The sequence below is a fragment of the Oncorhynchus keta genome, chromosome 20, assembly GCF_023373465.1.
Source record: "Oncorhynchus keta strain PuntledgeMale-10-30-2019 chromosome 20, Oket_V2, whole genome shotgun sequence".
Lineage (NCBI taxonomy): Eukaryota > Metazoa > Chordata > Actinopteri > Salmoniformes > Salmonidae > Oncorhynchus > Oncorhynchus keta.
In genome coordinates, this window is record NC_068440.1 from 30,860,520 (window position 1) to 30,885,013 (window position 24,494).

General features: G+C 41.8%; 1 protein-coding gene across 1 annotated transcript; it reads right to left on the reverse strand.

Moving 5' to 3' along the window:
- Positions 1–27: 27 nt before the first annotated feature.
- LOC127906050 (syndetin-like) lies at positions 28–24,487 on the reverse strand. The gene is made up of 4 exons (XM_052472632.1): positions 14,930–24,487; positions 9,508–9,617; positions 4,779–4,912; positions 28–1,637 (listed from the first exon to the last, which is right to left on the reverse strand). Exons 1-4 carry the CDS (start codon positions 15,095–15,097, stop codon positions 1,633–1,635), a joined length of 417 nt encoding a protein of 138 aa, XP_052328592.1. The 5' UTR covers positions 15,098–24,487; the 3' UTR covers positions 28–1,632.
- Between the last annotated feature and the right edge of the window lie 7 nt (positions 24,488–24,494).

Below are 24,494 nucleotides of genomic sequence, written 5' to 3' on the forward strand. Positions count from 1 at the left end.
TAGTAAATAGACCAGTTTGCACCTCAGTGTCCCTTCCCTTAAATCAAATCAAATTTTATTGGTCACATACACATGGTTAGCAGATGTTAATGCGAGTGTAGCGAAATGCTTGTGCTTCTAGTTCCGAGCGTGCACTAATATCTAACAAGTAATCTAACAATTTCACAACAACTACCTTATACACAAGTATAAAGGCATTAATAAGAATATGTACATAAGTATATGGATGAGCGATGGACGAATGGCATTGGCAAGATGCAGTAGATGGTATAGAATACAGTATATACATATGAGAGTATGTAAACATCATATAAAGTGGCATTGTTTGAAGTGACTAGTGATACATTTATTACATCTAATGTTTAATTATTAAAGTGGCCAGAGATTTGAGCCAGTATGTTGGCAGCAGTCACTCAATGTTAGTGGTAGCTGTTTAACAGTGTGATGGCCTTGAGATAGACGCTGTTTTTCAGTCTCTCGGTCCCTGCTTTGATGCACCTGTACTGACCTCGCCTTCTGGATGATAGCGGGGTGAACAGCTAGTGGCTCGGGTGGTTCTTGTCCTTGATGACCTTTATGGCCTTCCTGTGACATCGGGTGCTGTAGGTGTCCTGGAGGGCAGGTAGTTTGCCTCCGGTGTTGCGTTGTGCAGACCTCACTACCCTCTGGAGAGCCTTACGGTTGTGGGCTGAGCAGTTGTCATACTATACCATACCAGACAGGATGCTCTCGACTGTGCATCTGTAAAAGTTTGTCAGTGTTTTTGGTGACAAGCCGAATTTTTTCAGCCTCCTGAGGTTGAAGAGGCACCGTTGCGCCTTCACCACGCTGTCTGTGTGGGTGGACCATTTCAGTTTGTCCGTGATGTGTATCCCGAGGAACATAAAGCTTTCCACCTTCTCCACTACTGTCCCGTTGATGTGGATACTACTGTCCTGTCGATGTGGATAGGGGGCTGCTCCCTCTGCTGTTTCCTGAAGTCCACGATCATCTCCTTAATAAACGGACCAGTTAGCACTTCAGTGTCCCTTATCTTACTGAACAGTCTGAAAAGATCTGTAATATCTGTAACAATGTAATGATTTCAAGGAGGGTGACTTTTTCTGAAGACACTCTCATTCATTCCAACTCTATTTGAACACCATAAGCACTAATACATTGGCTCAACAGAAGGGAAAAGCAATCTTAGGTGATTTCAGCTTCAGCCCCACTGACAATTTCCAATGAGTGATGTGTGTACAAGAGGTGGAACACAGAAGCAGTAACCACATACAGATAATTGAGTGGTAAATAATATATAAGATAACATTTGAGAAACATAGAACACATTCACATTGGGGACACTAATTAACATAATGCAAGTCTGTCACATACAAAAACAGGTCTGTCATGTGTGGTTGTGTAAAAGACCCTCAGGGCCAGTTTCCCGGACACAGATTAAGCCTAGTCCTGGACTAAAATGCATGGTCAATGAATAATCTCCATTGAAATAGCTTTGTAGTATTTTTCCGTAGCATATTGTTGCGGCGGAAGAAGGTGTAGACAGCATATAGGTAGTGATCGAACATCTGGGAAACACAGCGGATGACATCCAAGGCTATAGGCTTCAGAATGTTCATCATCCGCATGCATTTAACCTGTATGGGAAATATTACAAAGGTATACAGTGCCTTGCGAAAGTATTCGGCCCCCTTGAACTTTGCGACCTTTTGCCACATTTCAGGCTTCAAACATAAAGATATAAAACTGTATTTTTTTGTGAAGAATCAACAACAAGTGGGACACAATCATGAAGTGGAACGACATTTATTGGATATTTCAAACTTTTTTAACAAATCAAAAACTGAAAAATTGGGCGTGCAAAATTATTCAGCCCCCTTAAGTAAATACTTTGTAGCGCCACCTTTTGCTGCGATTACAGCTGTAAGTCGCTTGGGGTATGTCTCTATCAGTTTTGCACATCGAGAGACTGACATTTTTTCCATTCCTCATTGCAAAACAGCTCGAGCTCAGTGAGGTTGGATGGAGAGCATTTGTGAACAGCAGTTTTCAGTTCTTTCCACAGATTCTCGATTGGATTCAGGTCTGGACTTTGACTTGGCCATTCTAACACCTGGATATGTTTATTTTTGAACCATTCCATTGTAGATTTTGCTTTATGTTTTGGATCAATGTCTTGTTGGAAGACAAATCTCAGTCCCAGTCTTAGGTCTTTTGCAGACTCCATCAGGTTTTCTTCCAGAATGGTCCTGTATTTGGCTCCATCCATCTTCCCATCAATTTTAACCATCTTCCCTGTCCCTGCTGAAGAAAAGCAGGCCCAAACCATGATGCTGCCACCGCCATGTTTGACAGTGGGGATGGTGTGTTCAGGGTGATGAGCTGTGTTGCTTTTACGCCAAACATAACGTTTTGCATTGTTGCCAAAAAGTTCAATTTTGGTTTCATCTGACCAGAGCACCTTCTTCCACATGTTTGGTGTGTCTCCCAGGTGGCTTGTGGCAAACTTTAAACGACACTTTTTATGGATATCTTCAAGAAATGGCTTTCTTCTTGCCACTCTTCCATAAAGGCCAGATTTGTGCAATATACGACTGATTGTTGTCCTATGGACAGAGTGTCCCACCTCAGCTGTAGATCTCTGCAGTTCATCCAGAGTGATTATGGGCCTCTTGGCTGCATCTCTGATCAGTCTTCTCCTTGTATGAGCTGAAAGTTTAGAGGGACGGCCAGGTCTTGGTAGATTTGCAGTGGTCTGATACTCCTTCCATTTCAATATTATCGCTTGCACAGTGCTCCTTGGGATATTTAAAGCTTGGGAAATCTTTTTGTATCCAAATCCGGCTTTAAACTTCTTCACAACAGTATCTCGGACCTGCCTGGTGTGTTCCTTGTTCTTCATGATGCTCTCTGCGCTTTTAACGGACCTCTGAGACTATCACAGTGCAGGTGCATTTATACGGAGACTTGATTACACACAGGTGGATTGTATTTATCATCATTAGTCATTTAGGTCAACATTGGATCATTCAGAGATCCTCACCGAACTTCTGGAGAGAGTTTGCTGCACTGAAAGTAAAGGGGCTGAATAATTTTGCACGCCCAATTTTTCAGTTTTTGATTTGTTAAAAAAGTTTGAAATATCCAATAAATGTCGTTCCACTTCATGATAGTGTCCCACTTGTTGTTGATTCTTCACAAAAAAAATGCAGTTTTATATCTTTGTTTGAAGCCTGAAATGTGGCAAAAGGTCGCAAAGTTCAAGGAGGCCGAATACTTTCGCAAGGCACTGTACATACATGCTATTACATAATATGAGATATTAAATAACAAAACAATTGATATCAGTTAAACAGTTATCAACAGAAAGGTTCAAAAAAGCTCATCTCAAAAACTACTAGCCTGGCATATTAGATACTTGGAAATTCTGTTAGGATCTTTCATATGTAAAAATCCAAAACCCTAGCGTCATCTTTTTGGGGAATTTGAATGGGATCAATTCAAATGCTTGAATGTAACTTTTAAGCAAATATCCTCTGGGAGATTTACAGAACATGACTGATATGAATGTGATCAGGATGCCAAATAATGGACATGACGTTTGACATCAGCACTGCACCAAATGAAAGCACGTATCTGATGTGATGAAACAACTGATTTACTCTCCATTCACCTCGATAAGATGTCCTGGGATGTAAAGGGTCTCAACTGTTCATCATATCCAACTAAAGCAGACAACATTGTATCTGGGGAAACATTAGATCCCAGGACTCTCATAGTAATGTAATCTCAGATGTTTTAAGTCAATCATAATCGAATAGTGATTTATAATAATATATTTGCCCAGCCAATGGCGCATTTACATGTACTCTGAGTGGATGGAATTTCATTTGAGAAAAAGGTAATAAAATGAATAGCAACAAAGCACATGGCTGTAACAAGGTTACCATTGAACCAGAGCTGATGAAAGAGCCACTTTTTGCGCTGAGACTTGCACTTTCTTACTTTCTCTTTCTGTGAATGCTAGAACCCTGTCATCTAACTTTTCAGAGCACTATTGAAACAGAAATCCAGATGAGGATTTCTTTCACATTAAGTGACTTTGGTCCTTCCCTTCCCTTAGTAAACAGACCAGTTAGCATCTGTGACTAGTGACTGTACATGTTCTATTTGACCGATTATGTTTTAAATCATACAGGTACTATTATACATCTGAAATGCAAAAAAATACAAATAAATGTTAGTTGAATAAAATTAATTTACTACACTATAAGTGAACTGCGCTGGTCATTTAGAATGTTGTTCAGAAACGTAATTAAATTCAAATCAGTTAAAAACACGAGTGAAAAACAGAGATTTCTTCACAAACTCGGAGCCTTAACTACCTCACTTATCATAATGACATTTCTTCCTCTCCAATTAAATCAAATCAAAGACGGGTTGCGATTTGAGCAGGAAGCTAAATTGACGTTGAGGTCCGACACCTCGCAATTGACGTCAAACAGACAGTTACATTCCACTTAAGAAATTAAAGGTCACGGGGGTTTGGCGTGGATAACGACAGGCTAATGATGGCAGGTACAGGCCAGTCACACCGCCAGGTAGCCTTTGGAATAGGGTCCTGGTTCCTCACATTCTTAAATGAGCGATGAGCTTGTTAATTGGTGCCGTTATCGAGGTCTCTTGCGGGAGAGGGGTCACCACGGTCATCACTAAGTGTCTTGGATGTTTCTGGGAGGTGAGAGGAGAGAAACAGAGGAGAGGAGATGATTACTCACCAACCAGGCGAATCACGTTGAGGGTTGTGTTGGTCAGGATGGGAGCATTGGAGCCCTTGTTACGGCTGTAGTCTGACTTCTTCCTGCTTCGCATCGTCCCCCTTGACAGGCTGATTAGAGAGAGAGGGGAGATGCTGAATAGAGAGAAAGGAGAGGCGTGAGGGCGGGACAACAAGACAGTGGTTCAGGTTCATAACCCTGAGGCTCAGTGGTTGAGCCCAGACATAGTCAGTGGTTCATGTTCATAACCCTGAAGCGCAGTGGTTGAGCCCAGACATAGACAGTGGTTCATGTTCATAACCCTGAGGCTTGGTGGTTGAGCCCAGACATAGACAGTGGTTCATGTTCATAACCCTGAGGCTCAGTGGTTGAGCCCAGACATAGTCAGTGGTTCATGTTCATAACCCTGAAGCGCAGTGGTTGAGCCCAGACATAGACAGTGGTTCATGTTCATAACCCTGAGGCTTGGTGGTTGAGCCCAGACATAGACAGTGGTTCATGTTCATAACCCTGAGGCTCAGTGGTTGAGCCTAGACAGAAAGTGGTTCATGTTTATAACCCTGAGGCTTGGTGGTTGAGCCTAGACAGACAGTGGTTCATGTTTATAACCCTGAGGCTTGGTGGTTGAGCCTAGACAGACAGTGGTTCATGTTTATAACCCTGAGGCTTGGTGGTTGAGCCTAGACAGACAGTGGTTCATGTTCATAACCCTGAGGCTCAGTGGTTGAGCCCAGACACAGACAGTGGTTCATGTTTATAACCCTGAGGCTTGGTGGTTGAGCCTAGACAGACAGTGGTTCATGTTCATAACCCTGAGGCTCAGTGGTTGAGCCCAGACATAGACAGCGGTTCATGTTCATAACCCTGAGGCTCAGTGGTTGAGCCCAGACATAGACAGTGGTTCATGTTCACAACCCTGAGGCTCAGTAGTTGAGCCCAGACACAGACAGTGGTTCATGTTCACAACCCTGAGGCTTGGTGGTTGAGCCCAGACAGACAGCGGTTCATGTTCATAACCCTGAGGCTCAATGGTTGAGTTCAGATGGATAGTGGTTCATGTTTATAACCCTGAGGCTTGGTGGTTGAGCCCAGACACATAGTGGTTTAGGTTCATAACCCTGAGGCTCAGTGGTTGAGCCCAGACAGACAGCGATTCATGTTCATAACCCTGAGGCTCGGTAGTTGAGCCCAGACACAGACAGTGGTTCATGTTCATAACCCTGAGGCTCAATGTTTGAGTCCAGACGGATAGTGGCTCATGTTCATAACCCTGAGGCTCAGTGGTTGAGCCCAGACAGACAGCGGTTCATGTTCATAACCCTGAGGCTCAATGGTTGAGCCCAGACAAACAGCGGTTCAGATTCATAACCCTGAGGCTCAGTGGTTGAGCCCAGACATAGACAGCGGTTCAGGTTCATAACCCTGAGGCTCAGTGGTTGAGCCCAGACATAGACAGCGGTTCAGGTTCATAACCCTGAGGCTCGGTGGATGAGCCCAGATATTCATTCATAAAATCTCCTAAATCTATCAATTAAGAGGCATGACACGAGTCAGCCCCCTGACAGAACCAGCCCCCTGACTAATGATGAAACTGCATCTACCACCATTCATTAGTACATCTCTAATTGCTGGACATGGATGTGACCTTCCAGCAGCCCTTCAATTAGCCAGTGACCTGATAGATTGGGAAATGAGCGTGTTAGAGGCTTAGATCAGTACAAAACACTGGGGAGAACCCAGACCCTGCAGGCACCGTGTTGACCTGCATGTAGTGAACCCAAGGCTTTCACCACACAACATGCATGGAAATCAATAACTGTGTGTAATGTTTATGTATATCTTCAACTCATTCATTCCTACATCTGTTCTTAATTAATGAAGAGCTTTTGAAGCATGTAGTGAACCCAAGGCTTTCACCACACAACATGCATGGAAATCAATAACTGTGTGTAATGTTTATGTATATCCTCAACTCATTCATTCCTACATCTGTTCTTAATGAAGAGCTTTTGAATAGGTGAACGTGGTTTTTGCACATCTGCCACTCTCACACAATTAGCTGCCATATTGTAGCACGTAGTCACATACAGTGGTCAGCCACCAATTGTGCAAGTTCTCCCACTTAAAAAGATGAGAGAGGCCTGTAATTTTCATCATAGGTACACTTCAACTATGACAGACAAAGTGAGAAAAAAAATCCAGAAAATCACATTGTAGGATTTTTTATTCATTTATTTGCAAATTATGGTGGAAAATAAGTATTTGGTCATTAACAAAAGTTTATCTCAATACTTTGTTATATACCCTTTGTTGGCAATGACAGAGGTCAAACGTTTTCTGTAAGTCTTCACAAGGTTTTCACACACTGTTGCTGGTATTTTGGCCCATTCCTCCATGCAGATCTCCTCTAGAGCAGTGATGTTTTGGGGCAGTTGCTGGGCAACACGGACTTTCAACTCCCTCCAAAGATTTTCTATGGGGTTGAGATCTGGAGACTGGCTAGGCCACTCCAGGACCTTGAAATGCTTCTTACGAAGCCACTCCTTCGTTGCCCGGGCGGTGTGTTTGGGATCATTGTCATGCTGAAAGACCCAGCTACATATAATCTTCAATGCCCTTGCTGATGGTAGGCTTTGTTACTTTGGTCCCAGCTCTCTGCAGGTCATTCACTAGGTCCCCCCGTGTGGTTCTGGGATTTTTGCTCACCGTTCTTGTGATCATTTTGACCCCACGGGGTGACATCTTGTGTGGAGCCCCAGATCGAGGGAGATTATCAGTGGTCTTGTATGTCTTCCATTTCCTAATAATTGCTCCCACAGTTGATTTCTTCAAACCAAGCTGCTTACCTATTGCAGATCCAGTCTTCCCAGCCTGGTGCAGGTCTACAATTTTGTTTCTGGTGTCCTTTGACAGCTCTTTGGTCTTGGCCATAGTGGAGTTTGGAGTGTGACTGTTTGAGGTTGTGGATAGGTGTCTTTTATATTGATAACAAGTTCAAACAGGTGCCACTAATAAAGGTAACGAGTGGAGGACAGAGGAGCCTCTTAAAGAAGAAGTTACAGGTCTGTGAGAGCCAGATATCTTGTTTGTTTGTAGGTGATCAAATACTTATTTTCCACCATAATTTGCAAATAAATTCATTAAAAATCCTACAAGGTGATTTTCTGGATTTCTTTGTTCTCGTTTTGTCTGTCATAGTTGAAGTGTACCTATGATGAAAATTATAGGCCTCTCTCATCTTTTTAAGTGGGAGAACTTGCACAATTGGTGGCTGACTAAATACTTTTTTGCCCCACTGTACATAGTCTACCCACTGATTTAAGTAGAATCTCCCCTCCTCTCTGTTAACAAGAGAATAATGGAAGTGTGTGTGTGTGTGTGTGTGTGTGTGTGTGTGTGTGTGTGTGTGTGTGTGTGTGTGTGTGTGTGTGTGTGTGTGTGTGTGTGTGTGTGTGTGAAGTAGTCGACAAATGTAGTGGGAGGAAATGTATTTCAATGATCTGTTAAAAACTGGCTTCATTGAAATCTTAATGAAATACTGTAGAAGATGGAAGATTTGAGAACATTTTCACATGGAGATAAAACGTGTGGTAATTCATCCTCTTTTCTGCACCAGAGGGCTAATGATTGTGTTCATCAAACATGTGATTTGAGTGCTATGAAGTAAGGGGAGGGTAAAATAAAATGTTTCATTATGTAGACAAAGAACTTGATGAAATTGTGCCGACTTCGATGGGTTATGTAGGGGTGAGCTAAAAATATATTTGAGACACCTATTCTAAATATATAGCCAATACATGCATTTAAATGGCCTTTTCTACCACGATATACACTGGTCCTTTTCCAGAAAGACCACCAGATATACCCTGGCATTATGTTGCTGAGCCATGAAGAGAAATACGACCAGATATATCCTGGAATTATGTGGCTGGGCCATGAAGAGAAAGACGACCAGATATATCCTGGCATTATGTTGCTGAGCCATGAAAAGAAAGACCACCAGATATATCCTGGCATTATGTTGCTGAGCCATGAAGAGAAAGACCACCAGATATATCCTAGCATTATGTTGCTGAGCCATGAAGAGAAAGACCACCAGATATATCCTGGCATTATGTTGCTGAGCCATGAAGAGAAAGACCACCAGATATATCCTGGCATTATGTGGCTGAGCCATGAAGAGAAAATTAAATTATTTTTGGTCCATTGTGTATTTCCGTTTGCTACATGTTCAGATAAAGCCTGGAATAAAAGAAAAGGGGCTACCTTTAATTAAATCATACAAATATTTAGCTCCCATATAGCAAATGGCACAAATGTATATAGATTGTGCGTAAGCCTGTTTTACACTTCAATCTTCTCTTTGTGCCAGACTGGGTTCAATGCCTTCCATTTCATTTTTCTGGATTTATTTAACTGTATATATACAGTATATATTTATTTTTTGTATTCTTTTTACTGTTGATTTCTTTTTCACTTTATGTGCCCAGAACACCGGAAGAACTATCACGGAATTGTTGTAATGTTTGTTTATGTGTCAGTTAATCCCATAAGAGATGGGTTGCCAACTGGCGATTTGACACAATTCTTTCAAAATGATATATATAATGCATGTATCTTTCCACTTATAGAGATGTACATCACGCATGAACTACTAGCATTGCTCGTAAGAACTTGACTAGTGAGCTCCCGGGATATGACATCATCACGTTGTGCCCTTTGACCTGACCTCTTGAGAGGGATGTCTCCGGTCTGCTCGTCCTGCTTGAGTTCATCGGGGACGTCACTGTCACTGTCATAGTCCTGGTAGACACTCTTCTCCAGCTTATCTGACTCACACTGCAGAGAGGGAATAACACAGTAACAATATCATTCAAATATGGACATTTAGAAAAGGTTTATATACAGTACCAGTCAAAAGTTTGGACACACCTACTCATTCAAGAGTTTCTTTATTTTTACTATTTTCTACATTGTAGAATAATAGTGAAGACATCAAAACTATGAAAAAAAACATATGGAATCATGTAGTAAACAAAAAAGTTAAACAAATCAAAATATATTTTATATTTGAGATGCTTCAAAGTAGCCACCCTTTGCCTTGATGACAGCTTTGCACATTCTTGGTGTGTCCCAACTAGGTACGTCCCAACTTTTGACTGGTACTGTATATTAACAACATGATCATTTAGTTGCTTTACTGTCACTGTCGTAGTCCTGGTGCACACTCTTGACTAACTTATCTGACTCAAAACCGCAGAGGGGGAAAATAATCATATGGTCATTCAGAGAAAGAGATATAATTGCTGATGATTTAGAAGCTTTAATCACATTTTTACATTTTAGTCATCTAGCAGACACTCTTTTCCAGAGCCACTAACAGTTTTTGTGTTTATCTTAAGATAGCTAGGTGAGACAACCACGACCTACAATACTCCACCAGGAACAATACCACCTACAATACTCTACCAGGAACAATACCACCTACAATACTCTACCAGGAACAATACCACCTACAATACTCTACCAGGAACAATACCACCTACAATACTCCACCAGGAACAATACCACCTACAATACTCTACGAGGAACAATACCACCTACAATACTCTACCAGGAACAATACCACCTACAATACTCTACCAGGAACAATACCACCTACAATACTCTACCAGAAACAATACCACCTACAATACTCTACGAGGAACAATACCACCTACAATACTCTACCAGGAACAATACCACCTACAATACTCCACCAGGAACAATACCACCTACAATACTCTACCAGGAACAATACCACCTACAATACTGTTACGTTCCCCAGTTTGTGTTGTAGTTTGTATGTTTGCATGTGTTTATTTCAGGAAATGGCTTCCTGAAATCCCTCAAGCAGCTGATTGGTCGACTCCAGGGCTAATTGGAGAGCTGACCCTGCCCCCTCGTCAAGACAGCAGTCTCCAATTACCCATTCAATCTGAAGCTATATAAAAGCCAGTGTTCTGTTCAGGAGAGAGATTTTGCTGGAGGTAGATTTGCTAGGGAGATTTTCTGGGAGGTCATTGCAGAGATTTTGCTAGAGAGATTTTCCTAGAGATTTTGCTGGGAGTTCATTGCTGAGAGGTGGTATGTTCTGTAAGTTTGTTGCTCAGATAGAGCTTATTTGATGTCCTTTGTTTCTTAGTTTGTTTGTGAAATTGTTTAATATTCTGTTTCATTTGTTCCCAGGGGGAGAAGGGGAAGGTACCTAGGGAGTGCTTAGGCAAGAGGCCCGCGGGCATACATATACCCGTAGCATATTTGCTGTCTAGGCACACTAGGTAAGACCTGGGCGGACCACCCCCTGTATTTTGGTTAGGGCACCAGGTGGTGCTAAATTAGGTAAGTAGTGGGTAGGCAGGTAAGATAGGAGAGGGGGGGCTTTGAGATTTACTTTCTTTGCTTTGGTTCCGTCCAGCCCCTTTTCCCCATATTACCGTGTAAAGGAATAAAGTCCTTGTAAACGGTACCACATTCTGCCTGTTGTCATTCTTACTTGCACCTACAGTCCATACCTTTTTCACTTCACGGAGAGTTTAGTTGTAGCAGGGTGTTGCGTTCCCTCTTCATAGGGGCGTGCGTAGCAAATACTCTACCAGGAACAATACCACCTACAATACTCTACCAGGAACAATACCACCTACAATACTCTACCAGGAACAATACCACCTACAATACTCCACCAGGAACAATACCACCTACAATACTCTACCAGGAACAATACCACCTACAATACTCTACCAGGAACAATACCACCTACAATACTCTACCAGGAACAATACCACCTACAATACTCTACCAGGAACAATACCACCTACAATACTCTACCAGGAACAATACCACCTACAATACTCTACCAGGAACAATACCACCTACAATACTCTACGAGGAACAATACCACCTACAATACTCTACCAGAAACAATACCACCTACAATACTCTACGAGGAACAATACCACCTACAATACTCTACCAGGAACAATACCACCTACAATACTCCACCAGGAACAATACCACCTACAATACTCTACCAGGAACAATACCACCTACAATACTGTTACGTTCCCCAGTTTGTGTTGTAGTTTGTATGTTTGCATGTGTTTATTTCAGGAAATGGCTTCCTGAAATCCCTCAAGCAGCTGATTGGTCGACTCCAGGGCTAATTGGAGAGCTGACCCTGCCCCCTCGTCAAGACAGCTGTCTCCAATTACCCATTCAATCTGAAGCTATATAAAAGCCAGTGTTCTGTTCAGGAGAGAGATTTTGCTGGAGGTAGATTTGCTAGGGATTTTTCTGGGAGGTCATTGCAGAGATTTTGCTAGAGAGATTTTCTGGGAGGTCATTGCAGAGATTTTGCTGGGAGTTCATTGCTGAGAGGTGGTATGTTCTGTAAGTTTGTTGCTCAGATAGAGCTTATTTGATGTCCTTTGTTTCTTAGTTTGTTTGTGAAATTGTTTAATATTCTGTTTCATTTGTTCCCAGGGGGAGAAGGGGAAGGTACCTAGGGAGTGCTTAGGCAAGAGGCCCGCGGGCATACATATACCCGTAGCATATTTGCTGTCTAGGCACACTAGGTAAGACCTGGGCGGACCACCCCCTGTATTTTGGTTAGGGCACCAGGTGGTGCTAAATTAGGTAAGTAATGGGTAGGGAGGTAGGAGAGGGGGGTTTGAGATTTACTTTCTTTGCTTTGGTTCCGTCCAGCCCCTTTTCCCCATATTACCGTGTAAAGGAATAAAGTCCTTGTAAACGGTACCACATTCTGCCTGTTGTCATTCTTACTCGCACCTACAGTCCATACCTTTTTCACTTCACGGAGAGTTTAGTTGTAGCAGGGTGTTGCGTTCCCTCTTCATAGGGGCGTGCGTAACAAATACTCTACCAGGAACAATACCACCTACAATACTCTACCAGGAACAATACCACCTACAATACTCTACCAGGAACAATACCACCTACAATACTCCACCAGGAACAATACCACCTACAATACTCCACCAGGAACAATACCACCTACAATACTCTACCAGGAACAATACCACCTACAATACTCTACCAGGAACAATACCACCAATACTCTGAGGAACAATACCACCTACAATACTCCACCAGGAACAATACCACCTACAATACTCTACCAGGAACAATACCACCTACGATACTCTACCAGGAACAATACCACCTACGATACTCTACCAGGAACAATACCACCTACGATACTCTACCAGGAACAATACCACCTACGATACTCTACCAGGAACAATACCACCTACGATACTCTACCAGGAACAATACCACCTACGATACTCTACCAGGAACAATACCACCTACGATACTCTACCAGGAACAATACCACCTACAATACTCTACCAGGAACAATACCACCTACAATACTCTACCAGGAACAATACCACCTACAATACTCTTCCAGAAACAACACCACCTACAATACTCTACCAGGAACAATACCATCTACGATACTCTACCAGGAACAATACCACCTACAATACTCTACGAGGAACAATACCACCTACAATACTCCACCAGGAACAATACCACCTACAATACTCTACCAGGAACAATACCACCTACGATACTCTACCAGGAAGACACACCTCCTCCTGTTTCCTACCCTATCACAGTTCCTTTCCCTTGGTTTAAAAACCCTGTCAGTTGTTTGCTCTGGAGCTCAATCTCTCTGTAAATGACATGCCTGTAGGTCTCTGTGTTTCACTCTCTCTTTGTGTGTTAACCTCTCTTTTGTTTGAGCACCTCCATAGCACTTTGTCCTCACCTGTGAGTATTGTTTTTGGTTATGGTGTTTGTTTGCTGGTGGGAAAAGGGGGAACCAAGACAAGTCGCCCATGGGCATACACTACCCGTAGGTAGACTTTGTTAAATACACTAGTTAGAACTGGGCAGACCACCCACTGTATTTTTGGTTGGTTAGTTAGCTGTTGTTAAAGTAGGCTAGTCTAGCTTAGGGGTGTTTTTGAATACTTATTGTTTCTTTCCTTGGCTCCAGCTAAGCCCCTTTTCCTGCCCCCCTCATTACCGTGTGTTTTCAAATAAACCTTGAGTTTGACGGTAGATTTCAGTTGTCCTGGTTATTTCGTTCACACTTTTACTTTGTCACTATAATTTGCCTGAGTTATGTTACGGGTCTCATTACCATCCCCCCTAGACTGTCGGGCCAAAAGGGATTCGTAACACTGGCATTGAAATGTAACAAGTCCAGTCCACATGTATGCAAGCACATCTCCATAAAAGTTTGTCACTCCATAAAAGAGAGCCTATTATTTCATTAATATCAGTGTGTTACCACTCAGAGCTCTCCAAAGGACAACACGCAACGCCCATTTAACTGTAGTCTTTTCATTACAGTAGCGGCTCATATTGAATATAATGAAATGTCAAGTGCATCAAATTGTTAAGCACAACTGCAGCGGGTGTAAACTCCATACCGACACGGTCCCCACCATTAAACTCTGTTACGACCTCTGACGTGACTGTTAGGGCGACTATAAACCACTTAACGTCCCCAAATGATAATGTCCGACTTTAATCGCTGCTCTTATTTATTTCCTCACTTGAAATTACTCAGTGTGGCGGACAGTGATGACACGTGCTCCCGGGGGAACTAATGGGATTCATGTTAATACTCTGTGAGATCTGATGGAATGGCAGCAGACGTTGTGAATAAGGATCGGTGGATAGTGAGACAACGTTCTGGTGGAGAGATGCAACAGAACTCTAGAAAGCATTTAATGGACAATGTGTGTGGCAGACAGGGAGTTGTGGAATATGTCACCTTCTTGATTGAAATAACCTTAACTCACCCTTATCAACAAAGTTGCTGGTGCTTACATACTGCTTCATTCTCCTTGACAAACAGCAAACACAACATACCAGCTACAGGACTAGCATCTAGAAACATGTGATGCATCTGGAACTAGGATGAGGCACTGGGGTGGTTCGACATTGCAGACTGATCTACAAATGACCTTGCGTCATAAATAACTACTCATTATTATTTGTAGATTAGTCAGTCATTCACAATTTACCCTCAATGCATTACGGATTTGATACTCTCAAACATGGCCACTGCTTACCCCATTGGAGGCCAGCATGTCCTCAGTCTCCTCATCCTTGTTGTCGATGTGCCTCTCAAAGGGGTTCCCCTCCTGGCTGAAGAGCTCAAAAAGAGACAGGACTTCCTGGTCCTGGCTGGACAACACCTGTCTACTGGGAGACACTGAGGGGGACCAGCACTGACCCATGAACTTAAACTCCTGCAGGGAGAGAGACTAGAGGGAGAGATACACTCAGGGATGCATCCCAAATGGCATCTTAGGTTACTATATGTATAAAAAATAAAAAAAACAGTTGTGCACTATATAGGAAACAGGGTACCATTTGGGACGCTGCCTTAGATTGAGGGCCGTCCCCACCAAGGAAGATAACTATAACAATAAAACCAATGAAATCTTTCTAATTCAAGTGAACAGGAGCGTTTACACCACAACGATAAATACAGAAACAGAGGAAAACGATAACAAGAGCTAATCGTTTAGATCACTTTCAGAGCGATTTTCTGCCTGGCCCTCCGATGATAAAACATTGACAACCAATCAAAAGTGCCTTCTATTGAAGCGTTCTAGGTGTGCAAGGCTGCTCGGAGAGGAGAGAAGGCAGAACGCAAGGTAAGCTTGCCTGAATAACTAGGCATGTGTGAGCATATTGGTTGCCACATTAATTATAGGAAGACTTCGGAGAATGATGATCCACGACAACCATCGCATGAGAAGGCCATATTTTCCGCATTTTATTTCCTACTAACAGCCTATCAGGGGACTGATTCCAGCTTGCTTTTGCTTGCCGGATTTAACATAGCAGAGTTTAAAATGAGAGTGAGAGTAGCCTGCTAATGTACCTTTCTAGACCTTGTAAACCCTAACTGATCCAAATGGTTGCATGATCAGACCAGGCTGTATGCATTTATGTTGGCATGAAGCATTAAAACAGGACGTACGAGCGGTTATTCAAATCAGCCTACATCACAGCAGCTTACAACCCTGGACAATACTTGTGTATTGACTTGATAACTACAATACATTCCTCATTACACTGTGTTGTTGTAGCCTTGGTAGAATGTTTTAGTCTAAAACCTTAGGCCTAATCGATAGTGGAGCTTTCTGTGTCTGGAACTGCAGAGCACAGCCTGGAGGAACGCACAGATCCTCAATTACATAATCTGTTCACTTTTTTATTGCACTTTGACAGGTAAATATTTATAGCCTTACAATCTAGCTAATGTATGGCCTAATATGCAGCTAACACTTAGATTCTTACTTCAGCTACACATCTCTAGCCTCTCTTGCAACTGTTTCCGTGCTACGCAAGCCTCTCCGCTAATCCTCTTCTTGTGAAATCACAGGAAAAGCTATGGGCTACCTAAGCTACAGGACATTTTGATCATTTTTTACTTTAGTTTACTAAATTAGCAAGTTCTCTTGCTAATTGCTAAATGTAAAATAAACCAAATTAACTGTTGCACAGGACAGACATATGAGCACAGTGAAAAAGAAGATCCAAATGAATTAACAATCAATAGAAAAATGGAACTCACTTGCAAACCACTTGATCAACAAGACAAGCCATCACATGACTTAAATGATGTGCAGGCTAAACAGCGTTTATTGTTGAATAGCTACATTTAAATAGTAGTTTCTACATTATTTTCATTACACATACAGTGCCATCAGAAGTAGAGGCATCAGAAAGTAGTCATACATCTTCAATTATTCCACATGTTGTGTCAGAGCCTGAATTCAAAATGGGTTCAATATTTTTTCTCTTCACACAATAACCCATATTGACAAAGTGAAAACATGTTTATCTATATCTTTGCAAATTTATTGACAATGAAATACAGAAATAATTCATTTACATAAGTATTCACACCCCTGAGTCAGTAAATGCTAGAATCACCTTTGGCAGGGATTACAGCTGTGAGTCATTCTGGGTAAGTCTCTAAAAGCTTTGCACAACTTAATTGTACAATATTGGCACATAAATCTTTAAAAAAATATTCTAGCTCTGTCAAGTTGGTTGTTGACCATTGCTCGTCAGCCATTTAAGTTTTGCTATAGATTTTCAAGACGATATCAGTCAAAACTGTAACTAGGCCATTCAAGATCATTCAATCTCGTCTTGGTAAGCAACTCCAGTGTATATTTGGCCTTGTGTTTTAGGTCATTGGCCAGGCTACATGGCGCCGTCAGAGATGGTCGCCTCGCTTCGCGTTCCTAAGAAACTATGCAGTATTTTTTTAATGTATTATTTCTTACACTGTTACCCCATGAAATCTCAAGTCTTACTACCTACAGCCGGGAAGAAATATTGGATATAAGAGCAGCGTCAACTTACCAAACCAGGAATACAACTTTCCCGAAGCGGATCCTCTGTTTGGACCACCACCCAGGACAATGGATCGGATCCCAGTATAATATATAATACTTGCCAATGTCTAGTCTCTTGACAACAAGGTAGACTAAATTCGAGCAAGAGTTGCCTTCCAGAGAGACATCAGAGATTGTAACATTCTCCAGAAACATGGCTCACTCGTGATACGTTATCAGAGCCAATACAGCCACCTGGTTTCTTCACGCATCGCGCTGACAGAAACAAACATCTCTCTGGTAAGAAGAAGAGTGGGGGTGTATACCTTATGATTAACGAGTCATGTTGTGAGCATAACAACATACAGGAACTCAAGTCCTTTTGTTCACCAAACCTAGAATTTTTTACAAAAAAAATGCCAACAGCATTATCTACCAAGAGAATTCTCTTCGATTATAGTCACAGCCGTGTATATCCCCCCAAGCAGACACCTCGACGGCCCTGAAAGAACTTCAACGGACTCTATGTAAACTGGAAACCACATATCCTGAGGCTGCAATTATTGTAGCTGGGGATTTTAACAAAGCTAATCTGAAAACAAGGCTCCCTAAATTTGATCAACATATTGAATGCTCGACCCGGGTTGGCTGCATTCTGGAACTTCTGTGATGCATACAAAGCCCTCCCTCGCCCTCCTTTCGGCAAATCTGATCACGACTCCAATTTGTGGCCCCCAGCATATAGACAGAAACTGAAACAGGAAACGCCCGTGCTCAGGACTGTTCAACGCTGGACCGACCAATCTGATTCCCATGCATCAAGATTGCTTCGATCACGTGGACTGGGATATGTTCCGGATAGCCGCAGACAACATTGATGTACAGCTGAAGTCAGAAGTGTACATACACTTTATCCAAATACATTTAAACTCAGTTTCACAATTCCTGACATTTAATCCTAGTAAAAAGTCCCTGTCTTAGGTAATTTAGGATCACCACTTTATTTTAAGAATGTGACATTTCAGAATAATAATAGAGAGAATGATTTATTTGCTTCACGGTTGGGATGGTGTTCGTCGGCTTGCAAGCCTCCCCATTTTTCCTCCAAACATAACGATGGTCATTATGGCCAAACAGTTCTACTTTTGTTTCATCAGACCAGAGGACATTTCCCCAAAAAGTACAATCTTTGTCCCCATGTGCAGTTGCAAACCGTAGTCTGGCTTTATTCCGACTGTTTTGAAGCAGTGGCTTCTACCTTGCTAAGCGGCCCTTCAGGTTATGTCGATATAGGACTAATTTTACTGTGGATATAGAAACGTTTGTACCTGTTTCCTCCAGCATCTTCACACGGTCCTTTACTGTTGTTCTGGGATTGATTTGCACTTTTCGCACCAAAGTACGTTCATCTCTAGGAGACAAAACGTGTCTCCTTCCTGAGCGGTATGACGGCTGCGTGGTCCCATGGTGTTTACACTTGTGTACTATTGTTTGTATAGATGAACCTGGTACCTTCAGGTACCTTTGGAAATTGCTCCCAAGGATGCACCAGACTTGTGTAGGTCTACAGACTTTTTTTTACGAGGTCTTGTCTGATTCTTGTGAATTCTTTTGATTTTCCCATGATGTCAAGTAAAGAGGCACTGAGTTTGAAGGTAGGCCTTGAAATACAGGTACACCTCCAATTGACTCAAATGATGTAAATTTAGTGTATGTAAACTTCTGACCCACTGGAATTGTGATACAGTGAATTGTAAGTGAAATGACAATTGTTGGAAAAATGACTTGTGTCATACACAAAGTAGATGTCCTAACCGACTTGCCAAAACTATAGTTTGTTAACAAGAAATTTGTGGAGTGGATGAAAAACGAGTTTTAATGACTCCAACCTAAGTGTATGTAAACTTCCGACTTCAACTGTATATGCTGATTCGGTGAGCGAGTTTATTAGCAACTGCATCGGGGATGTTGTACCCACGGTGACTATTAAGATCTTCCCCAACCAGAAACCGTGGATTGAGGGCAGCATTTGCGCAAAACTGAAAGCTTGAACCACTGCTTTTAATCATGGTAAGGCGACTGGAAACATGACTGAATACAAACAGTGTAGCTATTCCCTCCGCAAGGCAATCAAACAAGCTAAGCGTCAGTTTAGAGAAAGTAGAGTCGCAATTCAACGGTTCAGACACGAGACGTATGTGGCAGGGTCTACAGTCAATCATGGATTACAAAAAGAAATCCAGCCCCGTCGCGGACACTGACGTCTTGCTCCCAGACAAACTAAACAACTTCTTTGCTCGCTTTGAGGATAACACAGTGCCACTGACACGGCCCGCTACCAAAACATGCAGGCTCTCCTTCACCGCAGCCAACGTGAGTAAAACATTTAAGCGTGTTAACCCTCGCAAGGCTGCCGGCTCAGACGGCATCCCTAGCCGCGTCCACACGAGCCTGACTGGCTGGCTGGTGTGTTTATTCAATCAATCCCTATCCCAGTATGCTGTTCCCACATGCTCCCTGTTCCCAAGAGAGCTAAGGTAACTGAGCTAAATGACTACCCCCCAGTAAGCACTCACTTCCGTCATCATGAAGTGTTTTGAGAGACTAGTCAAGGATCATATCACCTTCACCCTATCTTCCAATTAGCTTACCGCCTCAATAGGTCCAAAGACGACGCAATAGCAATCTCACTGCACACTGCCCTAAATCATCTGGACAGGAGGAATACCTATGTAAGAATGCTGTTCATCGATTACAGCTCAGCATTCAACACCATAGTACCCTACAAACTCGTCATTAAGCTCGGGATCCTGTGTCTCGACCCCGCCCTGTGCAACTGGGTGATATCATTTCTGACGGGCCACCCCCAGGTGGTGAGGGTAGGAAACAACGTCGCCAACCCGATCCTCAACACTGGGGCCCCTCAAGGGTGCGTTCTCAGCCCTCTCCTGTACTCTCTGTTCACCCATGACTGCGTGGCCATACACGCATGCAACTCACAAGTCTGCAGACGACACTACAGTGGTAGGTTTGATAACCAACAACGATGAGACTGCCTACAGGGAGGAGGGGAGGACCCTCAGAGTGTTGTGTCAGGAAAATAACCTCACACTCAACGTCAACGAAACAAAGGAGATGATCATGGACTTCAGGAAACAGCAGAGGGAGCAGCCACCTGTCCACATCGATGGGACAGTAGTGGATAAGGTGGAAAGTTTTTTAAGTTCCTCGGCGTACACATCACTGACATTCTGAAATGGTCCACCCACACAGACAGCGTGGCAAAGAAAGCACAACACCACCTCTTCAACCTCAGGAGGCTGAAGAAATTTGGCTTGTCACCAAAAACACACAAACTTTTACAGATGCACAATCGACAGCATCCTGTCGGGCTTGTGCATCAAAGCTGGGACAGAGAGACTGAAAAACAGCTTCTATCTCAAGGCCATCGGACTGTTAAACAGCCATCACTAACATTGAGTGGCTGCTGCCAACATACTGACTCAGATCTCTAGCCACTTTAATAATTAAACATTGGATGTAATAAATGTATCACTAGTCACTTTAAACAATGCCACTTTATATGATGTTTACATACTCTACATTACTCATCTCATATGTATATATGGTATTCTATACCATCTACTGCATCTTGCCTATGTCGTTCGGCCATCGCTCATCCATATATTTACATGTACATATTCTTATTAATTCCGTTACACTTGTGTGTGTATAAGGTAGTTGTTGTGAAATTGTTAGATTACTCGTTAGATATTACTGCACGGTCGGAACTAGAAGCACAAGCATTTCGCTACACTCACATTAATATCTGCTAACCATGTGTATGTGACCGATATAATTTGATTTGCTGAAAGGTGAATTTGTCTCCCAGTGTCTGTTGGAAAGCAGACTGAACCAGGTTTTCCTCTCGGATTTTGCCTGTGCATAATTATATTCTGTTTATTTTTTTATCCTAAAAAAAAATTCCTAGTTCTTGCCGATGACAAGCATACCCATAACATGATGCAGCCACCACCATGCTTGAAAATATGAAGAGTGGTACTTAGTGATGTGTTGTGTTGGATTTGACCCAAACATTATACTTTGTATTCAGGACATAAAGTACATTTATTTTCCACATTCTTTTTTCTTTAGCGCCTTACTGCAAACAGGATGCATATTTTGGAATAATTGTATTCTGTAAAGGCTTCCTTCTTTTCACTTTGTCATTTAGGTAGTATTGTAAGTTTTTTTGTAAGTCGCTCTGGATAAGAGCGTCTGCTAAATGACTTAAATGTAAATGTAAATTGTGGAGTAACTACAATGTTGTTGATCCATCCTCAGTTCTCTCTTATCACAACCATTAAACTCATTAAACCATTAAAATCACCATTTGCCTGATGAAATCAATGAGCGGTTTCCTTCCTCTCCGGCAACTGAATTAGGAAGGACGCAGGTATCTTTGTATTGAGTGGGTTATTGATACACCATCCGAAGTGTTATGAATAACTTCACCATGCTCAAAGGGATATTCAATAGGTGCCCTTCTTTGCGAGGCATTTGAAAACTTCCATGGTCTTTGTGGTTGAATCTCTTTGAAATTCACTGCTCGACTGAGTGAACTTACAGATAATTGTATGTGTGAGGTACAGCGATGAGGTAGTCATTCAAAAATCATGTTAAACACTATTATTGCCCACAGAGTGAGTTCATGCAACTTATTATGTTAACTTATTTAGGCTTGACATAACAAAGGGGTTGAATACTTAGACTCAAGACATTTCAGCTTTTCCTTTTTAATTAATATGTAAAAAAAAAAAATCTAAAAACATAATACCACTTTGACATTATGGCATATTGTGTGTAGGCCGGTGACACAACATCTCAATTTAATCAATTTTAAATTCAAGCTGTAACACAACAAAATGTGTAAAAAGTCAAGGGATGTGAATACTTTCTGAAGGCACTGTATTATTTGCAGTTGTCACTATGACAACGAACACACCCTGAAGCACCGAATGGTCTGTGTTACCACATTATTAATAGGCCTACAGTGTGGTGTGGATGCTCGCCAAAGTTTATAGTTACGTATCATTTATGGTTCATGTTATAGTTATCCTCCTTGGTGTGGCTTTACGACATAGCATTCATCGATGAAAACAAAGCAAAAAGACATCAAAGGAACACTAGGTATACTTTAAGTGGGACAGGCTAATGAAAATATAAACAACGTGCTCAACTCCACCTCATACAAACTTAAAATTGGGTGCTGGATCCTCATATATAATCCAAAGAACAGAAATAAGACTGCATTACGGTAAATAAACTGAAATTTACATTTTTATTGCCACACAAACGTTTGGGTATATGAGCCCTTCTTCAGCTTGCAAGGCAATGGCAGTCAATGTCACGACAACAAGACCTCACAGGTGGGCATCATTATAAATTCCCAGTCAGTATTGGCCCAATCAAGAGATCGCAGCAGAAAAAGCTGCAGGGGAAAAGTGAACATATAATAAAGACAGACACACAATACAAATCTGGGGTCGCTGTGTAATATGTGCTAATGTCTATTGATCTCTTCCTCGATCAACCTTGAAATAGGACTGTATGTGGACACCAACGTTGCAGAGGTGGGAGAGAGAGTCCTTTAACGAGTGTTTGCAATAATGCATTCCACTCCGTTTGTCTTACTCTCTTAAGGCAATTGTCCAATAATTCTAATAATTCTAATTCTAATAAATCTTTGGCATGCACCTCAAATGATAAACCAGAGTCACAAATGTGCCTAATGCCAAGGAGTTGGCTATATGGTCAACTACAGGCTGATCAAATCCACAAGTTTGCAATAGAGAAGTAATGGAGGTAAATATGCCTTGGGCAGAGACGAGAATAACTAAAAGAACACTTGGATATCGGACTAAAAAACAAAACCTGAGGCCGAGCGTCACCTTTGCCAGTGGCAGAACAGAGGCATGAACCAGTTGCCTGCCTGTAAATAAGTCACACCACAGAGAATCCCCAGCTAGAACTCTGCCTACCACTTCCTTATTTTGTTTGTTAGATTCCAAGCTATTAATCTTTCATGAGGAGATTATAGCGGGACCCTGGCTTCCCTGAGGGTACCTGGTAGGAGGCTGGCAATATCACTCACTGCATTATTCATATGGTACTTTTGTCCTCAGATGTTGCTTACAGAATGATTGAATCCTAAACCGTACGTGAGCTAATTGGAGCGGCATGGATGTTATAACAATCCCATAAACCTTCCTGCTAATGCTGCATGATTAAACATGTAGATGACATTATAGAACAAGTTGTCTATACAGATTTTCTCTGCATAAAAACAAAACATGCATTGTTTACAACCTCAATAAGCTTGCATATCAAGGATAGAAAGAATCAGGAATACTGTACACAAGCATTGGTTAGGCTACATACATGCATGTATACACATCAGGGTTGGGTTCAATTACATTTCAATTCAACAATTTCCTCATATTTATTTTTTTCTATTTCCTAAATTGACTGGAATTGAAATCTAATTTAAATGTAATTAAAATGTACTATCGCTGTACCATTCACACCATCTGTATACTCTGCATGTGTCAATAAACTTTTATCCGATGTAAAAACACAATTTCAAATTTTTCTACATAAAACCGAATCAAGATGGTCGGTCACATATTAGCATTTTTCTAGCATAATGTTCAAAACATCTATAAGTGACTTCGTTGATCTTCAAAATCAATGACAGATACTTTTGGATGATTTGGACATGATGCACAAAAAATGCTAATATCGGTCCCATAGACTTCTTACAGGGTAAGGAAACCAATGTGTCATTTTGTCATTTAGGTGAACTATCCCTAAGCCTCCCTGATGTCTGCTGGTAGTGAAGGAAGAAAGCTGCCTTTTTTGGAATTCCGTGATTGAAGGTTTTTATCTTAATGTCAGCCAAGTAAACAGTGTGCATTTTCATACAGGGTTTCAGGAACCAACATCTACACTACCTGTTGAACTACTCTTAGATGGATTTCTATCTGTCCAGATCCCTTTATAGTGTTTTAATATGTTAATAAATCATTTAGTCCAAGGGCATTGTACATATACATTTTTAACTGGACCTCCTGCTGACAACTAGGGCCACTACATTTCATATGCTATGCCTACGTTGAGTGACAGCGACACATGAGTGACAGCGATACACATGATGACTAGATGTCACATCCCTTCTCTGAATCCTTCTCCCTGGCTCTGTGGCGTCTTAACGGTC

Excerpts from the sequence above, each read along its gene's own strand:
- LOC127906050 (XM_052472632.1), bottom strand. The coding sequence starts at position 15,097 with ATGGGTCAGTGCTGGTCCCCCTCAGTGTCTCCCAGTAGACAGGTGTTG. Across the intron at positions 9,618-14,929 it reads ACATGCTGGCCTCCAATGGG|TGTGAGTCAGATAAGCTGGA; the intron begins GTAAGCAGTGGC and ends CCCTCTCTGCAG. Across the intron at positions 4,913-9,507 it reads GGAGACATCCCTCTCAAGAG|CATCTCCCCTCTCTCTCTAA; the intron begins GTCAGGTCAAAG and ends CTCTCTATTCAG.